At 35.9% G+C, this 25,887-nt stretch overlaps 1 protein-coding gene across 2 annotated transcripts in view; it reads left to right on the top strand.

Annotated features, from left to right (window-relative positions):
• The window catches only part of OTOA (otoancorin), a 90,673-nt gene that overhangs the window by 34,357 nt on the left and 30,429 nt on the right, over positions 1 to 25,887 (top strand). For both annotated transcript variants that reach the window (XM_031941922.1, XM_031941919.1), the window contains exons 14-25: positions 286 to 501; positions 2,053 to 2,220; positions 3,019 to 3,159; positions 5,871 to 5,929; positions 6,096 to 6,213; positions 7,294 to 7,367; positions 8,707 to 8,842; positions 10,299 to 10,489; positions 12,259 to 12,352; positions 13,523 to 13,652; positions 20,831 to 21,018; positions 22,396 to 22,551. In XM_031941922.1, the coding sequence (XP_031797782.1) occupies positions 286 to 501; positions 2,053 to 2,220; positions 3,019 to 3,159; positions 5,871 to 5,929; positions 6,096 to 6,213; positions 7,294 to 7,367; positions 8,707 to 8,842; positions 10,299 to 10,489; positions 12,259 to 12,352; positions 13,523 to 13,652; positions 20,831 to 21,018; positions 22,396 to 22,551 (1,671 nt within the window). The remainder of the gene's footprint in view (positions 1 to 285; positions 502 to 2,052; positions 2,221 to 3,018; positions 3,160 to 5,870; positions 5,930 to 6,095; positions 6,214 to 7,293; positions 7,368 to 8,706; positions 8,843 to 10,298; positions 10,490 to 12,258; positions 12,353 to 13,522; positions 13,653 to 20,830; positions 21,019 to 22,395; positions 22,552 to 25,887) is intronic.

The raw sequence follows: 25,887 nt of genomic DNA, 5'->3' as shown, positions 1-25,887 counted from the left end.
TCCAGGTTATGCTGAAGGATTCAGACAACAGGAATTTCCTAGAAAGAAAACAAATCCAAGAAGCAGTTTGTGGAAAGGAGTCATAAAAATGTGGACTTAAATCTTATCTAAATCTGATTCTGGACTCATCACTTAACCCCTATCTGCTTCAGGAAACCTTCCCAAGGCTTGGTTATTAAATCATAGTAAGCCAGGAAATTGTACAATGACAGTCTCAGCAAATTTGTGTAAGTAGACAAACGCTTGGTTTCTGCTTTATTCATACTGTGATTTCTTTTGTTTTAGCTCAAGGCTGAACTTTTGGACATTGCTATGGAGAACCAGACCCTGAACGATACCCTTGGCTCTTTATCTGATGCAGTGGTGGGTCTGACAAGTAGCCAGCTAGAGACTCTGTCTCCGGAAGCAGTGCACAATGCAATTTCAACTCTCAACCAGGTCTCTGGGTGGACCAAGAGCCAGGTCATTATCTTGTCCACCAAGTACTTGACTCATGAGAAGGTCAGTTCACTCAAACTGGGGCTGTTTTTTAAAAAAAATTGTATAGGTCAATATTGGAAAGATGCTTTCAGTGATAAATACTAGGGAGTTTGGCAGTAGCTTAAGTTGTAAAGTCCATAGTTTTGTTTTACGCAATTATTTTTAAATTCTAAACTGAGTTCAGTATCTGTGACCTGATCAGGAAAATTTATTTTCAGTGGGTCATCCCACAGTTATTTTTTATACAGAGATAATATAAAAAAGGTGCTAGAGTAGGAATCAAAGTGTCTGGGAACAAGGGTAGGAGGTTGTCTGGGTTCTGACATTAACTATCTATGACATCCATCCTGGGGGATATTCACTTTTCCTATCTGTAAAACAGGGAGTGTGGTGCCTATCCCTACTATCCTTCAGAGGATTATTGAGAAAGTGAAGTGAAATAATAAATATGAGGGCCCTATCCTTGACCATTTTTTCTGTTTGTATTCTCTCACTGGATGACTTCACTAGTTCCCATTGGTTTAATTATCATTTCTGTGTAGATTAATCACACTTCTATCTCTCTAGTCACAGAATTTCCCCCCAGTTTCAGTTCTGTACATTTGCTGCCCATTGGACATTTTAAATTATCCTCAATACTCTTCTTTGTCCCACATAGCAAAAAGTTGTCAAAAATTATACTAGTCATTCTTCTAAAAACATCTCTTGCATCAATCTCCTTATCATTACTTTCAGAGCCTTAGTTCAGGCCCTTATCTCTTGTCTGGATCTTTGTAATAGTTTCCTACTTGGTTTCTGTGTCTTGAATCTTTCCTCTTTTCAATCCATTTTCCACATAGCTTTCAGAGGACTTTTCCTTAAGAGGAGGTCTGACCATGAATCCCTACCTAATTCTCCCTTGTGACTCCATACTATGTGAATTTCTCTGAAATTCAAAGTTCTTTGTAATCTGGCCCCAACTTCCCTTTCCAGCTTCATTACACATTACTCCCCTTCTCACATGCCATAATCCAGATAGACTGGCTTTCTGCCTTAACTCACATATGTCTCCAATTCTTTGTTTCCTATCTCCCATTCTTGGAATGTACTTTTTATTCACTTTTACTTCTTGGAGTCTCTTCCATTGGCTTTTCTTCTTTTCTAAATGTTCTTCTGTCCCTCCTCTCCAACTACCTTTCATTTAAAAAATAAATTCTGTATGAATTTAGATACATTTTGTCTCTCCTAATAGAATTTAAGTTCTATTCTTAATAGACAGGACTATTTATTTTTATCCTTAGTATATGGTGGGCATATAATAGTTGCTTAATAACTCTTTATTTTATTGGTTGTTACGAAAAAATCTGAAGCCTTATAGAAATACAAGGAGTTATTACCATTTTGCCCATTATGTTCCACTGATATAGTCCCACCTATTTAGCACTAATGAGAACCGGGACACTTCCATTTTTCCTTTGCTGTATTTCCTGCTCTAAAGTTTAGACAGGTTTTAATGGGGGAAAAAAATGACCTGAATCCTGAATCGCCTCCAAATCTTCTTTTAAAGCTTCTGTTTGTTCTTCTCCCTACTAGGTCATATCATTCTACAACGTCAGCCAGATGGGAGCGTTGCTGGCTGGTATCAGCACCCAAGCTTTCTACAGCATGGATCCAAAGGAGCTCTCACATGTCATTAAAGGCACCATCTCCCAACATATATCTGATTTGTCACCTGCCCAGCAACAAGGTATCCTCAGCAAGGTAATGAGAAACTATCTGATAAACAGTAACTTCAAACCAGAGCACTTGGTTTCAGAATCCCTGTAGGTGAAATGTGATTTTGGCTATGGGATTAATTCTAGGTTAGATTGTCTCATAAATAAATACAAAATGAAAACAAAAACAAAACAACCAAAAACTCCCTTAGCTTGGGATCTCATAAGTATAAAGTGAAAGCAAAAACAAAACAACCAAAAACTCCCTTGGCTTGGGATCTCTCCTAACTCTTTAATAAATGGCATCTTTCTGAATCTGAAGAATCTTTCCCGATTTCTCCATTTGTTAGTACCATTCTAGTTTGTGTTTATTTTATATGCATCTTATATTTACTGATATATCTCTTATCCTATTATTTCTTACTCCCTCCCCACCAGGAATATGTAAATTCCTTAAGGGTTGGGCTTGTTTGCATACACATAGTAGATACTTAATGAATGCTGATTGATTAGTAATATTATCATAGAATACTAGAGCTAGAAGGGACGTTGATATTGCTATCAAGATTTTCTCCATCTCTCCCAACCCAAAGGCTAGTTTTGGACTTACTACAAAATAGTGCTTTGTGCATCTTCCCTTCCCCTTCCCCCTATCTAAAATGTATATATTAATGTTTTGCTTAGAATCCTAAGATCATAGTAAATTAGAGATAAAAGAGTTTTCAGGGTCCATCTAGTCATCAAAAATGTTATATACAATTGTAGAAATTGTCAAGAAGCTAACTCTAAAAGCCTTATCATATACCTTACATGCTATACCTGTCTCTTTCTTGTTTTTGGTAAGATGCTTGAAGCCAGCGATGTTTCTTCCACAGTCATGGATATACAGGGAGTTTTCTTTAAGGAAGTATCTCTCTTTGATTTATGGAAAGAACCAGGCTTTAACTCTACAGTTGTCAAAGAAAAGGAGCTCAGAAAGAGCCAGGTAATTAGTTTACATGAATCTCCTTCTCTAGAAAAGAGGTTCATATGGCAAAGCTAACTGTAAATTGGCCTTCTGAAAGATAACACTATTATTAACTATTTATTGTTATCTGAAAGATAATACTATTTTACCATAGCCCTACATGATCAGGTAAGTCCCTTAATCTCAAAGCAACTTTCTTCTTTCCCTCCTCCTCATTTTTAAAAGCTTTTTATTTTTGCCAAATAAATACAAGGAAAGTTTTCAACATTCACCTTTACAAAACATTTTGTTCCAACTTTTTCTCCCTCTGTCCTCCCCTTCTTCCTCCCAATCCAATATAGCTTAAATATGTGCAATTCTTCTAAACATATTTTCATATTCATCATTCTATGCAAGAAAAATCAGATCAAAAGGTGAAAAAAAAAACAGAAGAAAAAAACAAATAAACAACAACATCAAAAAGTAAGGTGAAAATACTATGATCCATATTCAGTCTCCATAGTTCTCTCTCTTTCTCTCTCTGAATATGAATGATTCTTTCCATCACAAGTTTATTGGAATTCCCTTGAATCACTTCCTTGTTGAAAAGAGCCAAACATCACCACTGATGATCACATAATCTTCTTGTTGCTGTGTACAATGTTTTCTTGGTTTTATTCACTTCACTTAACATCAGTTCATGTTGAGTCTTAAAGCAACTTTCAAAGGTTATTAAGAGACAATTCTTTGCAACTTTGGAACCTCCTGGTGCCAATTTGCATTGGTAGAAGTTTTCCCTACATGATCAAATCAGATATACAATCCACAATAACAGATTAAATTAGATATTTTAATAATGAGGAAAGTTTTAAAATGTGGCCATCACTGTGGCCAGTGGTATAGCGGTGTCAGAAATGCCAAAGCAAAATATTGCCATATTTTCTTGACTTGGGAACCTCACTGTAAAATACATAATACTTATTATATATCATGGTATATATTATCACATCATATTAATATATTATTAGTATTATGATATTATATGTCATATGTTATATATAAATAGATCTTGACATGTTTTTTGTTGTTCATTTCTTTTGATTGTATCCAATGCTTTATGATAGTATTTGGGGTTTTCTTGGTAGAGATAACTGAAGTGGATTGTCATTTTCTTTTCTAGATCATTTTATAGATGAGGAAATTGAGGCAAACAGATTTAAGTGACTTGCCCAGGATCATACAGCTAGTAAATGTCTGGGGCTAGTAAATGTCTTCCTGGCTTCAGACCTGGCATATATTTTCTACTGCAGCTCTCAGGCATTTCTTATTGTCTGTGAATATATATATATTAAACAATGGTGTTTAATCTGAATAAGAAAAAATTTAGAAGGACAATTGTTTATACTGATATAGCACTTCCAGGTTTGCAGCTTTAAATATAATATCTCATTTGATCATGGCAAAAAACCTCTGAGATTTTATAGGAAATAGATTTTATAGAACAAGAAAGTGAGATCCAATGAGGTTAGGTAGTAGGGAGTACATAGGAGCACATGGATAGTAAGCATCTAGGGTAAGATTCTAACACAGGTCTTCCTCACGAAATATGCAGTGTTATGTCCCTTTAGAAAGCCGGACAGGAGAGCTATTATGTAGAAATGGAACAACTCTTGTTTTACTTAGCCCCAGAGATCAATGAGTAGAAGTTTCAGAGAACCAGATATTAGCTCCACTTATGATGATTATATTGATAATAATAATGATGACTGATAATAATGATAGCAAACATGGATATAGCTCATTAAGGTTTTGTGTAGTGCTTCACAAAGATTAACTCACTTGATCCTCACAATAACTCTGTGGGGTAAGGAATAATGTATTCTTCCAGTTTGACAGACGAAGAAACTGAGAATCAGGTTAAATGCTTGTCCAGCTTCACACAGCTAAGGTATATCTAAGGTAGGATTTAAACTTAGATCTTTCTCATTCTGACACCTGTGTTCCATCCACCTCACTACCTACCTATCTTTTATGGGGGAAAGGAAGGAGAGAGAAACAAGAACAAAACCAAAAACTCCAAAGAATTAGAGGTGTACAAAAGTAGAGAAGGCCACTTCAAGTGATATTGAGCCTCTTACCAAAGGAAATTTTCAAGTAGAGATTAGATGGCTACTACTGACATGGTTCTCCTGTTTAGGGAATTGATTATGCCAAATGATTTCTGAGTTTCTTTGTATCTTCTAAAATTCTATGTCAACTAGAACTGGAGGGTCCCCATTAATCACATTATTGATTTGATACTGTAATTTACTTTGGGTTAAATTACAGCTTCTGTAAAACAAATAGATGCCCAAATCTCTAAGTTAGAAATTCTGCAAATGAATTTTTCCTTGAAACAGGAGCCAGCTTGAATGCATATTTTCTCTTCTGAAAATGTTGGTAGGAGAAAGGTTTGGAAACAGTCCCTTGGAAGATAGGAATACCTCAGAGCTACTTTCCTTAGGGCTCTGTTCCAATTACTTCTGACCAGGTTCCTTTGCTTAGATGGGGTAGGAATGGAGGACCATGATTAGGAAGAGTAGTGGAATGTAAATTGGGCTTCAGACAAAACCAAAAACCTGATTTACTCCCCTTCCAATTCATAAGTAGGACATGAAAAACACAGGAAACAGAACTTCAGACTTGTTTTTCAACATTCTGCTCCATGGCAAACATACACACAAACTTACTTTTGATTATTCTCACCATAGGCCTTGTTTCTGTATGACTTTTTGTCAAGAACAACGAGAAAGCCTGATGACGTCCTAAGGTAAGAAAAAATAATTAACCAGTGTCAATGGAATCTTCCACTAGGGTCTTACCCCAGTGACTCAAAATGATATGAAATGGCCTTCAAGACCTTTTTATATCCCTCTTGTCTCTAACTTGATTCCCTCCCCACCTCCCCTACCCTTTTCTCCCATCTCTCTTTTCAGTGTAGGGCAGTTGGTTAAAGGAATAACATGCCAGCAGATTGAGAGCATGAGCTCTGACTCATTTTTGACCCATTTCAAGTATTTTGAAAACAATCTCCACCTGCTTTCTCCATATCAGGTACCATTAGCAGCCTTTTTCAACCCCCAGTTCTGGTTCTTTTTCTGCCCATCCCCCACAAATGGATTAATATTGATTGCTCTGGTTGAGGTCTTTTTCCTAGGGTTTTCCGATGCCAGTGATAGTTTGGGGCCAAGTATTTGACTAAAGCCAAGTTTTCTCCAGTTTCATATTTTTAAAGGGGGGCAAAGCATCTAAACTTGGTGACCTTTATATCTTGGCAACCAAAACCAGCATGGTATGATCATTCCAAATTCAAAATTGAACCAATAAATGCATTTATAATGTGTGTAGGGGGTAGTGATTGTTTTTCAGATCACTACATTTGTACTGATAATTATTTGAATTAAAAATGTCCCCTACCACACATATACTGTTGTTCTTTATATTGGAGAATTTGATTAAAACATATTGAAAATAATTTTCATATAAAATTTTATCTTCCAAACAAATGGGAGATTGATCCTGTGAATAAGATATGTCAAAAGCATATCTTATTTATCATAGTTTTTGAGAGAATCAGGTGACTAAAATTATAGTGTATATATATGAAGAGCTTGCAATATCTGCAGAACCCATGGTCTTTAGGAAGGTACTCCTTCCCAGTTGAATATGGAGAGTATTTTTCTTCCTTTTACTTAGATATGTTTAATGTTAGAATTAAAAGATTTTTATCCCATTAGTTAACTCAATTCTTTCTTTGAGGGATGATGGAAAAGAAATATTTTTAATATAGCTCTATTAGGTGAGGCTGGTAATTTTTGATAAAGAACCTGGCATCTGTTTCTTAGATGTATGAAAGACTCTGTCCCCGCCCAATTAAATTGGTGGGAATTGGACACTCTGAGACTATACTTTCTCTGTAAAATAGTGATAATAATGGCACCCAACTCATAGAGTTGTTAACATAATTAAAGTGTTTTGCAAACTTTAAAGTGCTTATATAAATGATAGCTGATATTATTAATGTTGTTACTTTGAAGAAGTCAAGCTCATCTAAATTACTTTTAGCAAACTAGGTTTAACTCATTCAGATCTCGTAAGGCCTAAAAGTCTTCAGACACAACTTTATTCTTTCAGGTTAATTGTTTAGCTTGGAAGTACTGGAAGGAGTCTCGTTCATCTCTGCCTCCCTTTCTCCTATCAGCTCTCCCGTAAGTAAGCATTTTTTGAAATCCTGGCTCAGCAGTCACACTGATGGGAATTTATCCTAATTCTCCCTTATCTACATGAAACACTTCCAAGTTTACATGCACTAACTCTATATTGATTCAGCCTAAGACAGTTATTTGCTATATGGCTCTAGGAAAGTTATTTAACTTTTCTTAGCTTTGGTTTCCTCACTTGCAAAATGAAAATAATAGCACTCATCTCACAAGATATTTTTAAGAATCAAACAATATGATAAATGTTAAGCATTTTGTAAAACTAAAAAGCATTATACAAATATTAGCTACTATTATTATTAAGTGGAAGCAAGCTTGATCTATGACCTTTTACTCCTTTAAATAACTTGGAGACCTCAGCTCCCCATAAAGTGAATAATTTAAGGGATTCTAAAGGCAGTAAATTGGACTTTTCCTAATATGTTGCTTAAAAAAATGAACTTAGTTTTAATATACAGAATAAAATAATCATTATAATGCCAGAAAGATAAAAAAAAAGTTCATCTACACACTAGAGGATCATATTTAAATTTTGGGTTCCTGTGTAAAAAAAAATTTAAATAAGTGTGGAAATATGTTTAGAAGAATTGCATATATCTAACCTATATTGAATTATTTGCTGTCTTGAGGTGGGGGGAGTTAAGGGAAGGAAGAAAAAAATTTGGAACATAAGATTTTGCAAGGATGAATATTGAAAACTATCTTTGGATATATTTTGAAAAATAAAAAATTGCATTTCTAAAAAAAAAATCAGAAAGAGATCCTTTATTCTTACAGCTCTACTCACTAGTTCGATGGAATTACAGATGCTACAAGAAAAGGCTCACTATGTTAATTCATTGACAAGTTTTGCTTTCATTATTTCAGGGCAAACCTCCAAAGAAATACAGTCTAGCTTTGCAAAGCCTGCCTGCTCCTCTCCCTTTCTTCTTCCCCTTTTCACTTTCCTAGTAGCCCTTCTTTTGTTTCCTCATTTTCTTCTTTTCCTCTTTTCTCCATCTCCTTCCACCTTTTCCGCTCTTTAATAGTAATATCAAACACGTATATAGCAGTTTGAGGGTTTGCAAAGTGTTTTACATATGTCCAATAAGTTAACCCTTCAATCAGCAAGCATTTATTAGCTCATGCTACATGTCTAGACCTGTGGTAGACATTGTGGGGATCAAACATGCTTTCTGACCAGTAGGACTTTCTCATCAGGTATCTAATCAAGCAATCCCTCACAAATCAACTTGAAAACAGCTAAATACAAAACTATGATAAGACCAATAAAGGCTGCAGAAAAGTCTCATTCTTCCTCCTCACTTTCCTTTGCTCTTTTTTTCAGGGCCCGTTATCTGGAATTGGTCTCAACCTCTCAGTGTGTTCCCTTTCTGATTAGCCTAGGGAAGATCCGACTGAATGATCTCATTTTAGATTCTCACAAAAAGAATTCTATTATCAGAAAAATACAGCAATGCTTGGTAAGAAAAGGTCCTTCCTGTTTGTCTTTAGCCCTCCTATGTTGCATAATGCCTCCACTTTCCCAAGAGTTCTGTTACACAAGGTAAACATTGGTTATCCCTTTGGTAGCCAGTTCCTCTCAAGTAAAATCTCAGTAGCACCTCTTAATCTGCACAATGGGGGAAGAAAGGAATGGCAACAGTTTGACAAAAATTCTTCTGCTCTTCAAGCCTTGAGTTTCAAGAGACCTTATTCCCTCCCTTAGAAATCTCTTGTGACAAAGAATAAAAATGAAAGAAAAGGAAAAAAAGCTAAGCAAAACTAACCCACACAATTTGATCTGCTCATATATATAAACCTAAATGTGTTACAAACCTATAGTTCCCCTCCCAAAGAAAAAAAATCTATGCAAAGGGAGATAGGTATATTTTGTCATCTATTCTCTGGGGTTAAGACTGGTCATTGCATTTATTATATTTATATTTAATTATAGTTACACGGTGCTTCATTTCATTTTTTCTGATCTTTCCAAATATATTAATGTGTAAGCATTGTGCATGTTGTGGAGATTGTTCTGTTTATTTCAGTGTTTATCAGATCATTCATCTGTGCATCAGACAATTCATCCTTTCTTAGGGTGAAGTGATATTTTTGCATGGAAGTATCAGCATCCTAAAGAAAAAGAAATGACTCAGTCTGGTTGATACTATACAAAATTCAAGAGGCAGCAAAGTCTATTCAATACTCTTTGCCTTCTTATCATTCCCCTCCCTCTCTGCCCTTTTGGCTTATTCTTTTGCCTTAGGATTCCTTCAGTTTTTGTATTGTCCCAGTCTTTCCTGTGAGAAAGGGAAGTAATTTGATAGATTCCCTTAAAAAGAAAATTGCACACTGAGTACAATGATTAACAACAAAGAATGAATCCCTAATGATGGAATGTCAGATCTTAGGGGGGAAGAGTTTGGGGGAGCACTCTTCAAGTTACAGGATATTGGCTGCTTCCCACTCCAAAGATGTATGTATAAGACCAACCACGGTATATAATTCTTCAGAGGACTGGAAGCAGCCCATTTTCAGTGGCACCGTTTTCAAACTTTGTTAAAAGAGAGATTCATCTGTTTATTTGATTTGTTGTTGTATTGTTGGTTTTTTAAACAATTGTCTAAGTGCATCTATGAAGCACCCACTTTTTATTTCTTATCCCTCCCCACTCACATAGTTTAATCCCTTGAGAGTTTATGTTTTATGTATGCTAGGTCCACAATGCACTTTTCCAAAAACCTGATGCTTGCATCACAAGAACAAATTCAGGTCATGTTCTATTTCTGCCTAATCCAAGAGAATGAAGGTCTTTTAACAACCAAGGCATGTCATAGGGTTGTAAGTAAAACCATCTCAAGTCAAGTGACTATAACAAAACATTCCCCTGGATGTGCCTGGGAGACAGTTTCCCCAGCTCTGGCCTCTTGGTTTCAGAATGATTCTATTACTGATGAATACGACATTGACATCATTGGAAACCTCATCTGCCATTTGCCTCCAGCCATCATCCAAAGTGGGATTCACCCTAGGGCCTTGGCCACAGCAATGGACAGACTCAAAAGCTGCACCAGCCTCAGCCCTGAGCAAAAGGCTGAAGTGAAACTTAGGCTCCTGGAGTTGCATGGGTGAGATGGTCAGCCTCTGGCTTTGCCCAAGGCCTAGCTTAGTCTCTATTTGTTTTTTTCTGCTTAATGACTTTGCCTCTATTATCTTGTGACATAATGCAAAGACAGATTTCTAGCAACAGAGAAACTCTTGAATTGATTCAGAAGTCAGATCCCCCTCATATGATATATTGACATAATTTTCTTTCTGCACAAGGCTTAGGAGCCTTTGTCTTGGCTCTGCCTCTGATTCATTATGTGACTTTAGGGATTCATTTAGCTTGGTTGGGCTAGTTTCTTCATGTGTTTTAAAATTGGTATCTGTCCTATCTGGGTTAAACGGTTATGATTAAGAGAGGTAGGTTGTATCCATGATAGGCAATTGTTATCAGGCTTTGAAAAATGTTAAAAGGTGCTGTGCAAAATATTTGACATTATTGTGGATCTTAATAGGATAATAGGAATAGGAAGAGGGGGCCAGGGGTCCTCAAACTACGGCCCGTGGGCAAGATGCGGCAGCTGAGGATGATTATCCCCCTCACCCAGGGCTATGAAGTTTCTTTATTTAGAGGCCCACAAAACAAAGTTTTTGTTTTTACTATAGTCCGGCCCTCCAACAGTCTGAGGGACCTTGAACTGGCCCCCTATTTAAAAAGTTTGAGGACCCCTGGATTAGGCCAATGATGTCATTAGTAAAGAAAACTTCATCCATCAATGTAGATCAGGACCTTCTCTTCAGTCAACTGTAACTCCAATCCCAAAGCCCATTTGGCATGGGACTGTCTCCTCATTGGTGGATACCAATGGACTCAAGAGCTTGAAGAAACTGAAAAGTTCCGTCTCTAACTCTGGCCAATTCTACCCTATCCTTCATGCAGCCTCAGGACACTGGTCTCCACAGTGCAGGGAGAGAATCCCATACCAATGGGCAAGTGATTTGAGCAGGGTCACACAGCTAGCTTGTATCAGAATTTGGGATTTGATCTTGTCTTTCTGGCTTGGAGGTTGGTTTTATCCACTATGCTATACTTCTGCCTCTAAAGTAAAAGAAAATTAATTATATTTAATGAACTATCACTTTTAGGCAAGAGAAATCTCTCTGGAGAAAACAGAATTTGAATTTGAGAGAAGAAATTCTAAGTTTTTTTTGGCCAGGTACAAAGTACTGGGCAGCTAAGTGGCACAGAGAATAGAGTTCTGGGCCTTGAGTCAGGAAGGCTCATTTTCCTGAGTTCAAATGTGACCTCCAGGTGTGACCCTGGGCAAGTCACTTAACCCTGTTTGCCTCAGTTTCTTCATCCATAAAATGAACTGGAAAAAGAAATGGCAAACCACTCCAGTATCTTTGCCAAGAAAACTCCAAATGGATCACAAAAAGTCAGACATGACTGAAATGACTAAATAACAACAATCAGGGTAGTACTTCTATTATCATCAATCTGAATAATAGGCACTACTTTAGTTAAAGGACCGAGTTTTTCTCTACTATGAAGGGAGAAACCAAACTGCCAATGTGGAAGGCCCTTTAAAAGACTACCAAATGTGATGTACTTTTAAATCATCTCTCTCTAACTTTAGGCCCTCCTGCAGAATTAAGTACAGGGAAATAATATCCTATAATTTGCTTCTAATGGGCTTCTTTCCCTCCTATATAAGAGAAAATTATTTTTGAACCAATAATACTCTGTCTCATACAAGAATCTCTGTTGCTAATATAGATAAAACATGTGACTTTTCTCTTACATTCTTGTAATTCCTTGTGGTTTTCAGCTTTTCTCCTTCCTTTCCAGACTCCCTCAAAACTGGACAGCTGAAACAACAAAGGACATTGGGCCATTTCTAGTTCTCTTTTCAAGAGATGAATTAAGTGTCATTGCTGCTAAGGTACTTATTAATAGAGATTTCAGGAGATTAAGTTGAGTGATTAAAGATAACATATGACATAATATATTTCAGGAACTTACAGTTAGTGAGGGTAGAAGCACCTCTGACTCATCTTAGAGGGCCCAGCTTCTCACTAAATTTTTGGAATGGACTTTTGTACCTTTACTTCAGGCAGGCAGAGACCCACGAAGTAGTAAAATAACAACTAAATTAAAATTGACTTTTCTACTAGTTCTTATGGAGGGAGATTGATATAATTAATGGGCTGCCATTTGGTCCCATATGTACTTTAATAAATCTCTGCCCCCACATAATGGTATATACATGAGCATACACAGATATGTTACATAAATATGTATATATAAAACATCTAACACTTACACACAATGCATGTGGACAGCATATATTCTTATACATAAACACAGTACACATTCACATGTACCCATGAAGAATTTCCAGATGTATATACATAAACTCTTATTCAGAGGTATCTAAATCTTACTTATCAACAAGTATTAGGTTTTATGCCTATTGTGATAGGAAAAAAGATATCACTTGAATGACATCTGTTGTGAAAAACTATAGGTTTATAGAAAAGCATGATTAATTCTCTGAGTTAATGAACATCATCCATTCATGATGTACATCATTCATTCAGTAAACATTTATAATAAGTTATAATTATAGTGCACAGAGTACTGTCCCTGGAATCAAGAAAACTTAACTTCTTGAGTTCAAATCTAGCTTCAAACATTTACCAGCTATGTGACCCTGGGCAAATCACTGTTTGCCTCAGTTTCCTAATCTGTAAAATGAGATGGAGAAGGAAATGGCAAACCACTTCAGTATCTTTGCCAAGAAAATCCTAAATTTTTTTCTCTACTGGAACTCTACTGGAGTACTCTACTAGAAAACTCTACTGGAAAAAAAACCCGAAATAGCTTAATAACAATACCTTTTGGGGAGTCCATTGCTAAGGAGCAAATGCCAGAGCCCACACATAAATTGACTGGGATTAATTGTACAATGAGTTTAATCAATAGAAGAAACTGCTGTAGGAGAAAGTAATAGGGCTACAGTTTAAATAAAGATTTATATGATCCTCAGTTGCAGTTATTTGCTTTAATGAATGTATTTCACTTTCTTCTCCATCCTTTCCACCCCACACAGTTCCCTGATCTCCTTCAGCAAACAGCTTCCAAAATGGTGGGAACCCAACTCCCTAAAGAATTTCTCTGGACTGTTTTTGAATCCATCCAGAACACCAGCAAAAATGTTTACACATCTGATCCCAGAGATGGTGAGTACATTTTTGGTATCTGGGCCATTTCCATAGTAGTGACATTTCTGGCTGACTTCCCAGAAGTTTGGGGGCCTCTTGTTTTCACAGGGCTTAATTGAATGTCTATTAAATGACAGAATTACAAAAAGTCAAATGTCAAATAATTTCGACTTTTTAAAAAACATTTTAGTCAGGGTTGAGTGCTTATTACCATAGCCGGTAGGCTCCAGAGATAAATTTCATGTCTTGTTATTTTTTTTTTCTTAAATCCTCCTCTGCGTATGAAAAAAAATTGCTTAGGTCATGTTTCAGCAGAGAATGAATTTACAATGGAAATCAACAGGTGATATGTTTCTCTAAGTTCTTAACATTTCACCTAGAATGACTAAGGAAAATCATGAAATCTGGAAAATTTATTGTTAGCACCTTTAGTCTCTTCTACATCTTTCTTTTCCCATAAGGGTTATCCCAAGTACATCTTCTTCCTTTCCTTAATTCTTTCTTCCTCTAAGTCCAGTTGAAAACTGCTCTTGGGAAAAGATCTGAGATTCATTTTTACTAAGGTGTCAAATATTCATGCAAACACTACTGTATTTTTGCTGAGAAAATCCCAAATGGGTCCATGAAGAGTCAGACATGAGTGAGATGACTGAACAATAACAACAGAAAAAATTCACGATAAAGTGTTTCCCTAACCTGGGATTTCACGCAAGAATCAGCAAAATGAAGATAATACTTTAAAGGTACAGCAGAGCCTTCCTGAAATCATCAAACGTTTATAAATAAGCCTGACCTACATGCCAGATTTCATTACATGATCCTGAAAACTATGGGAAGAGCTAAGAGAGGAATTTTTTAGTATAAGGCTCAATCGACCAATAGGATTTATTAGAAGTCCACTGTACCCTGAAGTCAGGAGGACCTGGGTTCAAATCTGGCCTCAGACACTTAATACTTCCTAGCTGTGTGACCCTGTGCAAGTCATTTAGCCCCAATTGCCTCGGGGGGGGGGAAGTTCACAGTGTACAGAGCAAGGTACTGGATGGAATCTCTTCAAAGAGGCAAACTCTATAGATCACTGAGGATTAGGGGGATGTTGTAGAAATGCATATGCTACATCTCATTCACAGCTTCAGAAATAATCTAGTCCAAATTGTACCTCAACAGGATCCATTCTTTAATATGTCTAAGAAGTGCTTTCATGAAAAAAATGTTTGTAGCAGCCCTTTATGTAGTGGCAAGGAAATGGAAATTGAGTGGATGCTCATCAGTTGGAAAATGGCTGAATAAGTTATAGTGTATGAATGTAATGGAATATTATTGTTCAGTAAGAAAGAATGTGCAGGTTGATTTGGAAAAAGCCTGGAAAAACTTACATGAACTGATGCTAAGTGAAGGAAATAGAACCAAGAGAACATTGCATACTGTAATAACAAGATTATGTGATGATCAGTTTTAATGGACTTGGATCTTTTCAACAATGAGGTAATTCAAGGCAATCCCAACAAATTTATGATGGAAAGTGTCATCCAGATCCAGACAGAGAAATATGGAGACTGAATGTTAATCAAAGCATAGTGTTTTCAACTTTTTTTGTTGTTATTGTTTACTTGTGTTTTTTTCCCTTTTGATCTAATTTTTTTTTTGCATGGCATGATAAATATGGAAGTGTTTAGAAGAACTGCACATGCTTAACCTATATCAGATTGCTTGCTTTCTTGGGGAAGGAGGAGACAGGAAGAAAGGGAGAAAAATTTGGAACACAAGGTTTTGCAAAGATGAATGTTGAAAGCTATTTTTGCATGTATTTAAAAAAATAAAATATTATTAAAATAAAGTAAAAAGGGAGTGCTTGTGTGGATCTCTAGTGAGAGGGAGCCTACTGCCTCCTGAGGCCTATCATCTATTTAGATAACTATATATATCCCTTGTAGAAATGGGGTTTTCATGATTTCATATACATAACAAGTATCATTATTTCTTGCCTTCTAAATGGATGGGGGAGGGGGTTGAAGGAGGAAAAGAATTTGGAACTGAAAATAAAAATAAATTGTATCCCATAGTAAATTTTTTTAGATTGGAAGATTCCTTAGGAGGTTATATCGATAACTATGTGTCTTAGGAAGTTTTTCCTTATGAAATCTTGTGTACCTTAGCAGCAGTAACTTAAAGCAAGTTTGATCTTTGACTGGAGATAAATGTTATAATACCAGTAAGAAACATGTATTTCCAGTATCTTCCAAATTTGTGTGTTCAACACCAGGACCTTGTCTTTTTTCCCCTCAAAAGTATTTTATTTTTCCAATTACATGTATAGTTTTCAGTATTCATTTTTGTAAGGATATGAGTTCCAAATATTTTTCTTCCCTTCTTTGCCTCTCTTCTCTCCAAGAAAACAAACAAAATCTGATAGGTTATACATATACAATCACTTTAAATATATTTCCATATGAGTCGTGTTGTGAAAGAAAAATCAGAACAAAAGATGAAAACTGCGAGAAAGAAAAAAGCAAACAAAAAAGGTGAAATACTATGCTTTGATCTACATTTAATCTCTATAGTTCTTTCTCCAGATGTGGATGGCATTTTCCATCTCGGGTTTATTGGAAATATCTTGTAACGCACATTGCTGAGAAGAGCTAAGTCTTTCATAGTTGATCATGACATAATCTTGCTGTTACTGTGTACAATGTTTTCTTAGTTCTGCTTACTTCATATAAATTGTTCCAGGTTTTTCTGAAATTAGCTTGCTCATCATTTCTTAAAGAACAATAATATTCCATTACATCAAAATGTCATAACTTGTTCAGCCATTCTCCAATCAATGGGCATCCATTCAATTTCCAACTCTTTTCTACAACAAAAAGAGCTGCTACAAACATTTGTTACTAATGTGGATCCCTTTCCATCTTTTATGATCTCTTTGGTAGTGACACTTTGGTAGTGACAGTTTTCCCACATCCTCACCAACATTTATCATAATGTTTTCTGGTCGTCTTAGCCAGTCTGATAGGTATGAGGTGGTACCTCAGAGTTGTTTTAATTTGCATTTCTCTAATCAATAGTAATTTAAAGCATTTTTTCATATGACTATAGATAATTTTAATTTCTTCATCTGAAAATTGTTTATATCTTTTAACCATTTGTCAATTGGGGAATGACTTGAATTCTTATAAATTTGAGTCGGTTCTATATATATTTTAGAAATGGATCTTTATCAGAAACACGGGCTATAAAAATTGTTTCCCAGCTTTCTGCTTCCCTTCTAATCTTGGCTGCATTGGTTTTGTTTATGTAAAAACTTTTAAAAAGTAATGTAATCAAAATCATCCATTTTGCATTTCATAATGTTCTCTAGTTCTTCTTTGATTATAAATTTCTTCCTTCTTCAAATTTCTGACAGGTAAACTATCCCTTGCTCTCTTAATTTGTTTGTAATATCACTCTTTATATCTAAATCATGAATCCATTTCGATCTTATCTTGGTATAAGTTGTGAGATGTTGGTCTGATCTGTGCCTAGATTCTTCCACAATATTTTCAAGTTTTTTCAGCAATTTTTGTCAAATAGTAGTTCTTATCCCAGAAACTGAGTCTTTGGTTTTATCAAACACTAGATTACTAAAGTCATTTACTATTGTATCTTGTGTATTCAACCTATTCCACTGATCCACTTCTTTCTTAACCACTACCAAATGATTTTTAATGTCTGATGTTTTATAATATAGTTTTAGGTCTGGTATGGTTAAGCCACTTTCTTTTGCATTTTTTCATTAATTTCCTTGATATTCATAGAATGCTGCCTTGATATTCATTGTCCTCTTTTAGTTTTTAACTATTTTCCTCTAAGCCCCCAATTTGAGGAGTTAGTATTTTCTTTGCTATTCTTTCTTCGTTAGCTTACAACCATGTTTGATATAATTTGGGTTTAGCATTGTATATCCCAGAATGATGTGCCAATACCTGAATATCATATATATTTACCACAATTTATCATTATGTATAACTACCATTATCCAGTCAAGTTGGATAAAAGAGAAATTCTCTTAAGCTCCACAGGAAGGGACCTGCTTTCCATCTGGAAAAATAATCATAGCTATCTACTAGAGGATGGCATTTCTAGTTGACAGTTCTCAGGAAATAAATCCAAACTTTCTCCTAAGACAGAGCTTGTTGGTTGTTCTTTATATAAACCATGGCAGACATTATGTTTCTTTTGCATAAAAAGGAGTTCCTTTGACAAAAGGAAATATGAAACTATCAACTGTATAGGGAATTATTTGGCTTTCCTAGTCTCTTAGAGAAAGCCAAAGAGGTCTGCTGGCCAGATCTGCTGGAAGGAAAAGTAGATTTGTTTATTCTCCTTTCTTAGACTATAAAAGTTAAACAATTCCTCTATTACCTTGTTTAACTGAGAACTCTCCTTAAGTCTAAATGTTTAGTTTGTGTTAGTATGAGCTGCTTTTGAAGCATAGAATTTTAGAATTGGAAAAGATTTTAGAAGTTATCTGATCCAGAAACCTCCTTGTATTTTTACTTGAAGAAACTAAGCCTAGAGAGAGATAAAGTGATTTACTCAGTCACATTACTAATAGAAAAGCCAGATGTAGCACTTTCTTAAACCAGAGTGCTTCTGTTTGGTCTTATTATGGGTCAAAATGCTAACCAATCAATTGATTAGTCAGTAATTAAATATTTGTTAAACATCTATCATGTGCCAGGCAGTGATAAGAAAAGCAAGGGACAATCCTTGCTCTCAAACTCACAATTTAATGGGTGAGATAACATGCAAACATGCTGTATACAGGATTAATTGGAAATAATCAACAGAGTAAAGACACTGGAATTAAGGGGAATTGAAAGGCTTACTATAGAAGGTGGGATTTTAGCTGGAACTTAAAGGAAGCTAGGAGGCAGAGGTGAGAGAAAGCATCCTTGGCATGGAGGACAACCAATGAAAACTCAGTTGGGAGCTGGAGGATCCTGCTTAAGGAATAGCAATGCGGTCAGAGTACATAAGGGGGAGTAAGGTGTAAGAAGACCATCAAAGTAGGAAGGTGCTAGGTTATCAAGAAAAATTTCTTAAAACTCTAACCATAATCATGATCTTATTCTCCTCACTCCCATTTTTCTCTGCCTCATGTCATGGGAAGGTGTTATTTTAAAAATTTCTAGGAAAATTACAGGATAACTGAATCCTTGTTCAACTAAGTTATCCAAAAAAAATGTAACCTAATGTCCATGAAATCACTTTTTTGAACTCAGTTTCCTTTTCTGGAAAATGAGGGAGCTAGACTAGCTGATTACTTAAATAGCCTTATCACTTTTCAGTCATATCTGGCTCTTCATGATCCCATTTGGGATTTTCTTGCCAGTTACTGGAGTGGTTTCCTCCAGCTTGAGAGAAAACTGAGACAAACAGGGTTGCATAGCTAGTAAGTGTCTGAGACCAGATTTGAACTCGGGAAGATGAGCGAGTCTTCCTGCCTCCAGGTCCATCACTCTATCCATTGAGTTACCTAGCTGCCCGACTAATAGCCTGTGCATTTATAATCTCTGTGAAATCTCCCAGCTCTATGATAAATAGAGTTAGGACTCTTTGCTGGGTTTCTTAACTTAGAATCCATGAACTTTAATGGTTTTTAATAACTATATGTTAATAAGTGGCTGCATTTGTAATTCCACATATGCTATCTTATGCATTTGAGAACATTATTTTGAGAAGGGTTCCATGCCCTTCACCAGAAGGGTGAACCAAAGGGGTACATGACATACATGTTAAAAGGTTAAGAATGCCTGCCATCAGGACTGTGAATGAAATGTTACTTCTTATACTTTTTAGGGAAATGGAACATCAATGTCCTACTGTCCTGCAGTCTTTTAAATAGCCTAACATCATGGGAATATGCTATTTGCATTATTTTTGCTATGATTGATCACAGACTAAATCACTTTAAACTTTCAGTGTAACAGTAATTAACTCCTCTTTGCTTTTCTAAAAAGTCAGTCTTACACAATTCAATTCACTTGAAATATTGATTAAAATTCTTTAAAAATCTTCTCAATATTCTCCTCAGGATTAGTACTTTTCTTTCTTTTTCTACTCTTCAGTAATCACAGCAAACAATCTAAAAATACATAGTTTTGTTAGTTTCTTATAGATCCTTCATACAATTTTCTTTATAAATTTTCTCCAAAAGATGACAATTAAAATTATTCCAATAAGGAAGTTTGCTAGGGTTTAAAACCTTCAAGATAGGATAGCTTGTGAAATTTCTATAGTTCTTAGTCTCCATCCAAGCTATTTTAGTTACAAGGGGAAAAATCTTTTTGACAGGTTTCCTGTTCTGCTGCTTTACTTCAAAGCTTGGAAGGATGACCATTGTCAGAGCCCTTCCATTTCTTAAACAAAATTCTTCTAAAATGATCCCTCTGGAACTGAATCAAATTTTTTTTTTAAAAAAGAGCCATTCCCCAAATGATAAATGATCAAAAGAAATGACTTATGCCCAAAGGGCTGTAAAATTATGTATACCCATTTGATCTAGCAATATCACTACTAGGCATGTATTCCAAAGGACCTATATGTACGAAAATATTTATAGCATCTCTTTTCTCAAGGCAGAGAATTAGAAATTGAGAGGATGTCCATCAGTTGGGGAATGGCTGAATAAATTATGATATATATGTACGATTGGAATACCATTGTTCTATAAGAAATGATGAGCGGGATGCTCTCAGAAAAATATGGAAAGTCCTCCATGAGCTCATGCAAAGTGAAATATACTATATACAAACTAATAGCAACATTGTGGGATGATCAATTGTGAATGACTTTGCTCTTCTCAGCAATACCATGAATACTTCGAAGAACTTATAATGAAGAATGCCATACATCCCCAGAGAAAGAACTGATTGTGTCTGAATACATATTGAAGCATAATTTCTAAACTTTATTTTTCTTGGGGGTTTTGGGGGGAGGAATCTATGTTTTCTTTCACAACATGACTTTTATGAAAATGCTTTGTGCCTTCTCAATGGGGGAGGTGATAAGGGAGAAAGGGAGAGAATCTGAAATTTGAAGTTTTGAAAAAAAATGTAAAAAATTGTTTTACATGTAACTGGAAAAAATATTTAAAAAACAAAAAAGAAATAATCCTTCTGAAGAATATTTCTTCTTTATTTCTTCCCCTCTAGAATGTCGAGGAATCACAATTCCAAGTTCAGATGACATCTTAAAGTTAGCAGAAGCCAACGCCTGCTGGTCTCCTCAAGAACTGCTGTGTATGGAAGAGGACACATTTATCAAGAATGTTGAGATGCTAGGGACCATCTTGAGTTTCAGTCAGTCTCAGCTGATGGCTCTGAAGGAGAAAGCAAAACAGGTCAACCTTGCCTTAGAGAAGGAACAATAAAAAAAAAAATCCCACTTATTTCAGTTGGAGTTATGCCAAAGGTTTAGTAGGAAAAAGGCTGAGAGGCCATTGATTTCTGGTCACAGGCTATTCACAAACTCTGTGATAACTATTAATGTTCACAAACAAGTTCAAAAGTATGTTGGATCATAAATTTAGAACTGGAGGAAACTTAATTTATTTAAGACTTAATTTAAGGCATCTGGGGTTAAGTGACTTTTTCAGGGTCACCCAGCTAGTAAGGGTTAAATGTCTGAGATCCAATTTGAACTCATGTCTTCCTGACTTCTCTATCCACTGTCCCATTTAGCTGCCCCTTAGGAGAGACTTTAGAGATCATCAGATCCAACTCTCTCATTTAGAGATGAGGGAACAAGCTCACAGAGGTTGCGAGTTGTCTGTGATCAGACAGATAGTAAGGGGTAGGATTTGAATGCTGGTCCAAGATTGAGATTTCTTTTTCTTTTGTTTTTCACATTTATTATCTGGTAGAGATGATATATGTGAATGCTTACTAGCAAAATATATCATTTTCCTCATTTAAAAGGCACAAAATTGTTCAAGATAATCTAGAGCACAGATAATCCACAGACTGAACAGTTAGCTGGTGAGTATTCCTAACCTGCCCATTGCAGCTCAGTTTTACAGAAAAGGTACACAACCTCTTCATCAGTCTTCAAAAATTAATATTAACAATCTGGACAGAGGCCTACATTTCCTAGGGTTATCTTTCTTTCTTTCTTATTTTTCTCTGCCTCTTAGCAATCAATCAAGGACCTACTTTGGACTAAGCGCTGGAGCAAGCACAAATAGCAAAACAGTCCCTGCTCTTAAGGAGCTAACATTCTGACATAAAAGGTGACATTTACTTATAAACAAAACAGATTTGAGGTAGTGCACAAGGTAGTTAACCCTACTGGTAGAAGCACTAGCACCTAGAGGAACTAACAAAGAAAGGCTTTTGAGCTGAATTTTAAAAGAATTCAGAGATTTTAAGAGGCATATATCTGTAAAATGAGGAGAATTCTTAGATGGCCTCTAAATTCTCTTCTAGCTCTGAGTTGAGGATTTCCAGCTTTTTGGTAGACTAAAAGAACAAAGTTCTTGCTTATAGCAAATGCCCAGATTCCTACTACTTTTCTTTATAACCTAGCAGAAAAATGGCAGAAAGAGCAAAGACAGAATTGGCTTTCAGAGCTCATTTTAGGATTTATTTTAGGTCCTACAAATTAGTACTTGCACAATAGATAATAATATAGCAGGTACTGGATACCAAGACTATTGAACATTGGGAGAGTATAGCACATATTCTACAAGTTTATTCTGAATCTGGATTTGTTTCCCAAGGTCTGGAACGTACCTTCTTATTGGAAAAATCATCACATCGTCTCCCTGGGCCGCATAGCTCTGGCTCTGAATGAGAATGAACTAAAACAACTGGATCTCAGCTCGATTGACACAGTGACCTCCCTGAGCCAGCAGACAGAGTGGACTCTGGGACAGGTAAGCAGAGAAACAGAGAGAGACAGAAACAAACAGACAGACACATACACACACAGAGAGAAACTCAGAGACAGAGAGATAGATACGGAGGGACAGGGATAGACAGAGAAGGGGGTAGGGATAGAAACTGCTAGCTTAGTTTTTAGAAGAAAAGATCCAATCTAGAAACAAAGACTTCTTCCTGCTTGTCATGGAGACGCTCTTAGCTCCAGAATTTGGTTTGTTTTCATGGCAGGAGAGGGTCAGGTGCTGATTGTCCCAGAAGAACATATTATCCTGGGAGCAACTTTGCTTTTGAAACTGTGTTTAGGACCATAGTTCTTTATTAGTAAACTAAGGAAATCCAGGTGTCCTTCCTGCCCCACCCAAGTTCTCTCTGCACCTTGCTCAGAAGAACCATCTAGGAATTTTTTACCATCTAGGAATTATTTTGCTGCTAATCTTGTCTGCCTCTTTGCCGGATCTTTTGCTATCTAGTATCTCAAATTCAATATGCTCAAAACAGAACTCATTATCTTCCCCTCTAAATTTTCTCCAATAGCTTTCCTATTACTGTAGAGGGCAACATCATCCTTCCAATCACTTGGGCTCAAAACCTAGGAGTCATCCTGGATTCCTCACTATCGTTCAACCCCCTTTATTCAATCTGTTGCCAAAGCCTATTGATTTTATCTTTTAACATCTCTTATTTTATTTTTTATTGAAGCTTTTTATTTTCAAAACATATGCAAGGATAATTTTTCAGTGCTGACCTTTGCAAAACCTTGTGTTCCAATTTCCCTCTCTTTCCCCACACTTCTTGCCCCAAACAGCAAGTAATCCAATATATGCTTTTAACATCTCTTGAATATGGCCCTTTTCTCCTCTGACACAGACACCACTCTAGTGCAGACAATCATCTCATGCTTCGATTTCTGCAGTAGTCTGCATTGGGACCACCTGTTTCATATCTCTCTGCTCTCCAATCCCTTCTCCACTCAGCCCCAAAAGTGATTTTCCTAAAACATAGATCTGATCAGTTCAGTTCCATACTCAGCAAACTCCAATGGGTCCCTATTGCCTCCAGGACAAATGCCAGTCATTCCTACCTCTATAATCTTTTTATACCTTACTTCTCAACACAGATCCTTTGATACAGTGACACTGGCCTCCTGGCTGTTCCATGAACAAGACAATCCATCTCTCGGTTCTAAGGATTCTCTCTGACTGAACCCACCTGAACACTCTTCTTTGTGTTCCAATGACTGACCTCCCTGGTTTTCTTTAACTAAAATCCCACCTTCTATAGGAAGCCTTTTTTAACTTCATAATTCCAATGCTTTCCTTCTATTAATTATTTCTTTTTTATCCCATATGTACATGTGGTTTGCTTTCTATATATTTATTTGTATGTTTTCTTCCCCATTAGTTTATAAACTCCTTGAGGATAGAAGAATGTCTTTTGCTTCTTTTTGTATACAGCACTTAGTACAGTGCCTGACACATGGCAGATGCTTAATAAATGTTCATTAAATGAATTAATTAAATGAAGGGAATCTCCATCTCTCTTTCCTTCTCTATTTCCCTGTATCCCTCATATTCTGCCCCTCTGGAAGAATAAAATCTTAGCAATGCAATTCTGACATATAATTCTCTTTAGCTTTCCTTCTATAAGTGCATAGAATTTAGAATCAGCAAAACCAACTTTTTGGTCTTATCTCATACACTTTCTAACCACAGATAAGTCAGTGAGCACCTCTGAACCTTCAGAGAACCTTCAGAAGGCTGAGGCAGACTTGGAGAGACAGAGATTTGTTGTGATTTGCTTGGGTGGCCTGAATTTTCTTACCAATAAAATCCTTTATTTGTTGATATTGACCTTCTTTCTATAATAAGTCCTTGGAAGCAGCAAATTACAGAAAAATAAAGTCATATTAGAGACAAGGATAAAAACATAAACCTAAATATTATAACTTTACATGTAAATATATTAAATAATTCAATAAAACAAATGTAGCAGATTGAATAAAGAAATAAAACCCAATAATCTGTTGCTTATCCTTTTGTTATCATTTCCCCCCTCTTTATCCATTTTTTTCTTTAAAAAAAATAGTTATATGGAATGACTCTGATGAACAGAGAGGGGTACTAGAAGAAATTAAACAATGTAATAATAAATTATATCAATAAAAATTTTTAAAGAAAAAAAAAGAAATAGTGAATTTCATTCAGTAATCTCTAGGTATTAGTGACATACAAGTTGATAAATAACAAATATATAGCATAGCTATGGAATCCATAGCTGAAATTTCCCAGCTTGAAGGAGAAATCTGTTTTCTCTCTAGGTTTCACCCTGCTCCCACCCTAAACCAACTAGGTTTTCTCATCCCCATGGTGCTTGAGGAGGAAAAAGATCCTTTGGTTCTTTTTGGTTGTTGTTCCAGATGCAATCCCTAAATTTCAGCCAAGATTATTCATCCAATAGCACAGTATTGGCTGCTTTTTTTCTCCCTGATTTCTATGCCCAGAAATCTTATTTTAATTGTACTTTCTCTAGTTATCTGAGTGTACAAGCCTTCATTCTGCATTCTCTACTTCCTGCTTTTTAATGCAATTTTCTTTCTTCCTGCCACACCTCACAAGGACCTTCTATCTTCTTTTATTCTGCCCCTTTGCCCTATTTATTTGGCCTTATGCCAGAAGTTTTCTCTTAGTAATATTATCTGTTTTCCATTTTAAAATACTCCCAAACATAAAGTTAGTTCCACTAATTTTGGAAATTGAGCAATACAACTATGGGCTTGTAAAAATAAGATTTTCTCTTTTCACTGGCCACTTGAAACATGAGAATTAAAATTATTTAAAATACCATAGTTAAACCAAGGCAGTGATGTAGGCAGTTGTGTTTGTGTGTATATGTGTGTATGTGTACACATATGGGTATGTGTATATCTGGGTATATGATTCTTTCTATTATATTGATTCTAAAATGTAACTTGTTTTTATATTTATTTGTTTTTGAGGCAATTGGGATTAAGTGTTAGTCCAGAGTCACCCAGCAAATAAGTGTTAAGAGTCTACAGTCAGATTTGAACTCACATGTTCTATCCACTGTGCCATCTAGTTGTCCCTCTTGTTTTTATAATTAGAAATTCATTCTGAATGTTTTTTCTTTTGTCTTTGTATCCTTAATACATGCATACCAAATTCTGTTTTGAATTTTTAAATTGATACCTTTTGATTTTTAATATAACATTTACTTCCAAATACATCCCTTCCCTTTGCCCTTCCCTATATAGCAAGCTATCCCTCGTGACAAAGAAAAAAAACAGTTCAGAAAAACTAGCTAACACATGA

The sequence above is a fragment of the Sarcophilus harrisii genome, chromosome 1, assembly GCF_902635505.1.
Source record: "Sarcophilus harrisii chromosome 1, mSarHar1.11, whole genome shotgun sequence".
In the NCBI taxonomy this organism is placed as follows: domain Eukaryota; kingdom Metazoa; phylum Chordata; class Mammalia; order Dasyuromorphia; family Dasyuridae; genus Sarcophilus; species Sarcophilus harrisii.
Note: the sequence above shows the minus strand (reverse complement) of the source record. Positions and strands in the feature narration are given on the sequence as shown.